Raw genomic sequence first — 8,164 nt, forward strand, 5'->3', positions numbered from 1 at the left:
TCAGAAGGGAAGAGGGACAGTGAGAAAGGGGGGGAGAAAAAAAATCTCCTGGATCACCTGTTGAGAGAAGAAGAGAAAACAAGCAAAAAAAACCAGAGCAACATACTAAACACAACACCATCACGTTAATCTAGCTAAGTGTAAACAGCAGTAAATACTAAATATTGAATGTTGTTTTGTAGAAAGCAGGACCAACAGCACACAATGTGCTTGGAAATAGCAGCCAATAGAGGTGTAGTTTATGTCTATGAACAGTGAACACGCGTGTGCACACCTGTATGGATCAGCGCGCTTGTATTCAAAAGGTTTCCACATGTAATGATCTGCTAGAGGATGCAGCGAGCCATAGCACCGTCCCCCAGGGCATGAAGCAGGCATGGAGGAGATCCAGGCCCCAGACATCCAGACATCCAGAAGCCCCAGAGTGCAAGAGCCCAAGGAGGACCACCGGAGGGGCATCCGTGCCACCCTCCTGGGAAGAGCTGAGGAGAGCCCCAGATGAGGGGTCACCCAGTAGCCACGGAGCAGAAGCCAGAGGGGGCTGCAGTGGTGTGCCCGCCGGCTCTGCCGGCAGCCAGCTGTGCCAGAGTGAACTGCATATGCACACATATACAAGTACTCAGCACTCACCCAAGTACTCAGCACTCACCCACCCCTATTCCAGTTTTTAAGTCAACCAGGTTAATAAGGTTAACTAAAGGTTAACTAGAATTTACACTGTCGACTGGTCAGTTCTGAGTTACTGTAGTCATGCTTTTTAGACTCAAGCACTTAACGTATATAAACATAAGCAAAATAAATCTTGCTTCTTTATATAGTGTATTTACTGCATGAAAAACATTTGAAAAATTGCATTGAAATAAAGTTGTTTATCAGTTCTTGTTTATCAGAGTTTCCTTCATATAGGTGCCCCATGTTTCACTACAGAGTAACTATTAGCATTAGTGAGATGTCGCCCGTTGTCAGACAAAACAGTGTCTACATTTCATTACTTGAGCGCTTTCTTAGGTTTTTAAACTTTCATAACCTTTGATTGAAGCTAGCAGGTAACATTTTTGAGTCCAGTAATAATCTGTGCTTTGGATGATAATAACAGATTGAGTGTTCATGTTCCTTGTTAGTTGACTTACACGTACGTTTGGGCTTTGAACACCTAAATTACCTCATATCATGTGAATTCCAAAAATCATGCAGGCTACTGACTGTGCTGGCTACACTAGTTAGCATTAAGGAAAAAAAAGTTTAGAGATTTGTACGTTAGCTTAGCTATGGGTTGCTAACCGGCTTGTCTCAGCTAGCGATAGTACACTGATTGCTGCTCGGTATTAAGCACCTCCTTATGAATTTCAGTTTTTAAAGTGTTGTTTTCATAAAGAATAACCCGTTCCAGACACCTAAACTTGAATCCTGTGTCACATCTTTTTTAAATACAGGACTAATTATAAAAGAGTAATGTGACCATTAGCTTGTCACTCACTGATTGAAGAAGTCGCATTGTCAAACATCAAGCTGAGCTATCACCGTGTTGGTGGAACTGGATTTGACTAGCAAGACATAAATCTGACTTCACTGCACGTTTGTTAGCGAGCAACTTGGTATTAATATGAAGCAAACCTGCTTTGAGACCATGAGTTACAAAATCAACACTATATTATGCTAACTTAAAAACAGCAACTGAGACCATAAAGTCATCAAGAAAGTGTTGCTGACATCACACATCAAGTGAGAAGTAGGAATAACCCTCTGCTGGTAATTAGAAAACAATGCAGGTCTATGGATCTTCCACTCAGACTTTCAGACCCAGGAACTATGCCCAGCTGTTACATGTTGTGTATGGATCAATGTGAGCTGATAAATGAATTCAATAAATTGACTTCACATGACAGGCCAGAGGTTCAGTCTTAAAACTAGCAGGGCTGAACAAGGTGTTATTATCAAATATAAGTATTATTTGTAAAAAAATAAATAAAAAAAATACCATAAAAAACCTTAATGTGTTACATTTAATAATTCTGTGTTATTGCTACAAGTGAATATAGCTGCTAATGATCCATAATGGGATGATGATTCCACTGCAAATACTCAGAAAGGCACAAACACTGGAAGTTGTTATGTATGTTATGCAGGTCTGTGGGGACTGACATGCATTTGCATTTGTGGAGTCAGAGGCCAACAGAGGAACTGGAGTTTTGTCACTTCTGCTATGGTTTCACTTTTGACTTCAGGGGTTGCCACTTGGTTTCCAAATTACACATCAAAAATTACAGATTACAAATTACAGTTACAAATTGCCTATAAACAGATGGTGGTATGTGATTGGTTTGATAAGTGTGACAACATTTAACACTTTTGCATAAGGCAAATGCAATTTAGCTTTACCTGTCCCAGGAAAGAATCTCATTGATACATATCTGCGCTCTGACATCATCAGAGATGAACTCTGGACTGTCAGAGTAGCACTTCTGCTTTCACAGTGCACTGGTTTCTAGTTGTTTTCAGTGCCTGTAGAAAGTGTCCTAAATAACAGTACTCCCATTCTGTACCCTGTTCCTTAAAATCATTTCTACTGAAAGCTAAGATGTGAACTCTCTGGTCTTAACTCACTTCTAATCCGACATGTTCTGCTTTTGTAGGGCAGCAGAGAGGTGTGCATGCTGCCTACAAACACACAACAATCAAGCACCAGTTTAAACTAATGAAGCCATACATTTGTTTCCATTATTGCTGTGCCCCAGTTAAAGTAATGAGACCGCAGTATGAAAACACTCAAGCCTGCTGCATTCCTGAGATGATTGCAGAGCCAAACACTGCCATGTGTTATGGCACACCTAAAGACCACTGACCTGCTCACATGGTTGCTGTGAGTCTCTGCAGTACAGACATGATCAGGTCTGAGCAACACATAAAGACACATGACAGTGTGGAGCTCACTGCTGCAGGATTCAGATTACTGATGCAGGACCTGAATAGCTCTGGTATCTTTAATCCCACAGCCCGCTTTACTCTCAATCATGCTCTGTTGCGAGTTTCATTGTGGCTGAAGTGGACTGCTGACTATTATAAAGTGCTCAGTTTCTAGGGCATGGGTTGGTGTGGCGGAGGAGGATGCTGGGATAGCGTGAGATGGAGGCAGATGATCCGCAGTGGCGACCCCTAAAGGGAGAAGACGACAGAAGAAGCAGCAGCTTAGTCCTTGTAAAACAAAAGCTTGCAGAGAGGACATGGTTTCATGGTATGATGATGACAAAAGGATGACAGCATAGGTGACACAGCTATAGAATTTTTATTATGATGTAACACAGGAATGATGTAAGAAGTGCAAAAGAACACACGTGTACCAAACCCGGTGATTTGTGTGCACTGATTTTCTCAGTTAGACAAACTCGGTCTTCATCATCTGAGGCTCTGATATTCCAGACTGAGGTGAAGAAGAAGCCCGATGAAGCCGATGCTTTGCGGGGCGAGGGTGGGGGGCACCTCGACCCGCGCTCCGAGCCTGGGTCTTGTAGAGGGCAGCAGTCTCAAGCTGGAGCGCGGAGAGCAGCCCGGTACTCTACAAATATTCCTCCTCCTGCAACACACTGGAGGGCGGGGCTGGATGCTTGACAGCCACTCTCTGAGACCAATGAAAAGCCGGTGTTCCCGGGAACCTTCCAATCTCCGCATCCCGGGCGGGGTCTGAAGGGTCGAAACCGGAGAGAATCCCCCAAAAAATGATATGTAGACTGTGGCGGAGCTGGGAGCGAGCGGGACGCTGAGGGAAGAAAAAGAAGTGAGAAGAGGAGCTCCGTTTGCTCGCTGTGCCAGTGCGCAGACAATTACGCACGCTTGCCACTTTGGATGCTCCAGCGCGGACTTTTTGTGCCTCTTGTGGAAATGGAGCCGCATTCTTGAGTCAGTCTCAAGAAGGCATTTGTTCTCACTAGTTGATGAGAGCAGTGAGAGCCGCTCAGGCTCCGTTTCCTGTGTTCGCCAGCGCGTTGCAGCTGGGCTGAAGAAGCCCCGCAGGGCTGCCTGAGCACCGGTCCTCCTCCTCCTCCTCCGCTTGAAGCCCCACAGCCAGCCCGCTGCCAAAGTCGGTGGGAGAGAGAGAAAAAGATAATAATGTGCGACCTGATGCCAGCCTCTCAGCCCCCGGAGAAAATGGGCAAAATGAAAAAGTTGAGGAGAACTTTGTCAGAGAGTTTCCGGAGTATCGGTGAGTACCGTTTCCCTTTTTCGAGCCTGTTGTTCATAAAAACCCAGAAAACAGATGTGAAATGTCTCCTGCAGCAGCTCAGACCGCCGCTTCCCACTGAGATGATGTCTGCTCACAGTTTGCGGCCGTGGAAAACCCACATCAGTGGGCTTGTTCGGGTGTTTAAGCACTGCGCACCTCATTTTGAAGGAAAACTGCAGATTTGTCAAGTTTCTGAACTGTTGTGAGGATTTTCCAGCAGACTGTCCGCTGCTGACCAGCGGGGCTCACACTTTTCCACTAACGGTCACTAAGTGTTGGTACACAGCGTCATCTTCGTGAATTCAATCATATTCATAGGAAGATGACTGAGGTTTGTTTTTATCGCTGCATTTTGCGTCTGTGCTCAGCTCGTCTTTTATAGAAACAACAATGGACGCGATCAGTTCTCCGCTTTTCACATCACCTCTTGTTTTGAAGATACTTGTCTGTTTCAGCATCTCCATTGTGAGGCGTGTATCACCGTCTCTGGGCTCTTGGGCAGAAAACATCTGTACAGATGTCGGCCTGAACATTCTCCTCTGAAGTTTGGAGAATGTGCGTGACACACTGATTTATGACGGAAATGATTCATGGAAGTGATGACAGATTCATGACAAAGGAAGTAGTTCATATTTCGGTAAATGTCCCAAAGCGGAATGTTTATTTATTTATTTGTTGCAGTTTTCATATCAGTAACCAAAACATTAATATCACTGGTGTCGGTTCGGTTTATGTTTTGGACTTTGATAAAAAATATAAGAGATGAACTTTTCTCTCCGTTTGATTTTCCTTACCTGTTCTAACATGACGCAGTAAACATGAGAAACGAGGGCCTGGCTGATCATCATCTTCATGGTAATTAAGGTGTATTGTGTTTATCTGCAGGAACACAGGCGCTCTCATTGTCGAGCAATCTGCTGATCATGACAATGCTTTTGTTTCCAAAGTGTCACAAATGAAATCTTTGCCCCCAGCAGCATTTTCAGATATTCCCACCAGGAAGCAGGATTATTTTCCTCATATTATTTCTGCATGCACTAACGCACACATTTCTGCAGTCACTTTTCACCTTAAAACAGAACATCAGCAGTTTTTATGATGAGTTCACATTCAGCTCTTAGATTCAATTGAGTCATTGTGTTATGGAGACAGTGTATATGAAGTGCATGCACGACTTTGTTTCACACGTTGTAATTTATCTGTGATTGACTGTCAGTGTCAGCAATATTGTTCCTAAGGGATTCATAATTAAATATATGAACTAGAGGAAAGTAAAGCGATCTTAGTTTGTCACAGAATTTGGGGCCTGCATATATTTATCAGATATTTTGTTTGATGATGGCCCAAATGTTCATTTCGACTGGACTGCAGGCCAGTGTGGCACCCAGAGCCATGCTCCAGGACAGTGAGTAATGTGGTTTGGCATCATCTTCCTCAAACAAGCAAACTTCACCTGGGAGAAATAAAAACTGCATATTTTGTCATTAACTCTGTGACACCTAAATGATGTCGTTATGGTTTCCATGTTGGTCGTGTTGAACGAAAGCATCGACATGATCTACAACTGAGGATGTGCATACTCGCTGCAGTTAAGTAAGGCGAGCCTCTGCATCAGTGCTAGTTAGAAGAAACTTAAACCAGAAATGAGGTCTTTGATGTCATCTTAATGATTTATTGATCAAAAACAGACAAAAATCCATATAAATCAGAAACCATGATTCTTATAAGTTTGGTGTGTATTGTGAACATATAGAAAGATTTCGGACCTCTATCAAGCTCATAATAGTGCTGCATAGAACTGTTTAAAATATGTTTCTTTTGGCCATTGTTGGTACTGACATCAGGGATATAAAAGGATTTTAATAATGACTATATATTTTATGACTTTGTAATGTACATTACAGTAACAGGTTATAACAGTTTAAATACATGTACAATGTTCTAGAATAAAATAAAATAATTTTGGAAAAAACCTCTTTTTTTACATAATATTCATGAATAAACATTTAAATGAACACGCTTTACAATAAAGTGAATGCTACACACGTATCCATGAATAAATAATACATTAAAAAATAATGTTGAGTACAGTAAAATGTTTGAACAAAAGCCTGCACGTTACACGTTTTTTGCTGTACGTTTAAAAAGAGCACAAAACACCAAAATGAATATATAGAAAATACAACACTGTTGCTTTAAAGTAAACACTGAGCAGAGGCCGAGGTTTCTCTCTGAGGGCTTCTCGTTTTCAAACAGTTGCGACGTTTGTAAGTTGGGAATATCTGAGCTCCTGCAGAAATATCACTAAAATGGTCGTAAAGCTGGCGTGAGTGTACACTCGCGTCTTTAGCCCATGCCAGCCCCATCACCCACACAAGGTTACAAAATCCCAGAGGTGCACGAGCAGGCAACACAACACTAAAGCACATCTGCTGCTGGTGGATGTGACGTCACTTTAGCAAGAGGACTATGTTAAATGGTATAAATGGGCGTTGAGACGTCATTGGTGACAAACCCCGACCTTTAAAAAAATATAAATAGTATTTTGTGTGACAGAATTAAGTTTTGTCCCTTGATTGCTGAGATTTGGGTGAACAATTAGAAAAAGAATTCACCACATGAATCATCACCCATATTCAGATGGATGACACGGTATCCATAATTTCTAAAAGCTGACGGTCCTGTTTTTGGAGCGTGTTTTGTTCTTGTTTCCATATTTAATGTTGACTTGAAGAAAACTGTGTTGTAAATACTCATTTTGGTAGCAGTTAAGTGATGCATAGGTGACAGCAGCTGAACGTGACAAACAAACACAAACGGAGAATGTAAGCTCGCACAGCAGCGGGAGGGTGATGAATAGGAAAATCATGAATTTGGATTTACGATCAATCTCTTTTAAAAACACGTAGATGCTAATAATGGCTCGTGGAAGGTCTCGTTGAGGTTGCCCACCTGCGAGGACGGTGATAAGGTGGATTTTAGAAGTGCAGTGCTTCTTTAGGGCCTGAACGTGAAAGCCATTCAAACTGCTCTCAGCTTTGTCTTTAGATCCTCTGAATCTTTTTAATGACATTATGTACCATAGATGATGAAATCCATAAACTGTTTTACTTCAGTATAATTGTTGGACTGTGTGCTCATGCAGGTTTTCAGTGTAGTGAATCCCTCTGGATCTTTACGTCTGGGATCAACTTACTAATAGCTCTGCTGTTTGAAGTTGACCCGCCAGCTTGTTTCTGCACTTTTTTTGTGTTAAGCATTTTCAAATGATTTCATCGTTTTGATTTATATGTTACACACCGTCCCGCCTTTTTCAGAAATGGGGTTGTTGACTTGCTGATTAACACAAAAATCTTTTCAGCTCTACGTGTAACTTGGATTATATCAGTTGATGTCTGATTCATAGGAAATGTATAAAAACTACAAACTGAATTCTTCTCACTGGATATTAATTTTATCCTCCGTTTTCTTTTTTTAAACAAAGTGTTCGTCTCCAAAGACACACAGTTAGTCAGGTTAGGTTAACTGGTAACTCTAAAGAACCCACGGGTGTCGGTATGAGTGGTCTGTTCATGTGTTAGCCCTGCGTCAGACTGGTGACCTGTCCAAGGTGTTCCCTGCCTCCTGCTGGGATTGGCTTCAGCACCCAGACAAGGATAAGTGAAAGAGAGTGGATGGATAGTTTGTTTCAAATATTTAGCGATACACAATATATAGTAAGTAAGGCTGTTGCTTTTCTGTCATAATTTTGTTAATAATTATTTCCATAAATGCCATGAAATTACCAGTGAAATTGTTTATCGGCCACACGACAAGACCTGACGATGTGCTTGAAGTGACGCTTATGGTTTCATGTGACTTATTGTCCTGCACTCACATCACTGGCTGTAAAAGGTGTGTGTGTGTGTGTGTGTGTGTGTGTGTGTGTGTGTGTGTGTGTGTGTG

At 42.1% G+C, this 8,164-nt stretch overlaps 1 protein-coding gene across 1 annotated transcript in view; it reads left to right on the forward strand.

The window, feature by feature from the left end:
* Positions 1-3,689: 3,689 nt before the first annotated feature.
* Positions 3,690-8,164, forward strand: part of cdk14 (cyclin dependent kinase 14) — a 227,950-nt gene continuing 223,475 nt past the window's right edge. Inside the window, exon 1 of the mRNA XM_005745728.2 lies at positions 3,690-4,198. Within this exon, the coding sequence (XP_005745785.1) occupies positions 4,105-4,198 (94 nt within the window). The 5' untranslated portion in view covers positions 3,690-4,104. The remainder of the gene's footprint in view (positions 4,199-8,164) is intronic.

The sequence above is a fragment of the Pundamilia nyererei genome, unplaced genomic scaffold (genome assembly GCF_000239375.1).
Source record: "Pundamilia nyererei isolate P.nyererei 1_Seehausen unplaced genomic scaffold, PunNye1.0 scaffold00164, whole genome shotgun sequence".
Lineage (NCBI taxonomy): Eukaryota > Metazoa > Chordata > Actinopteri > Cichliformes > Cichlidae > Pundamilia > Pundamilia nyererei.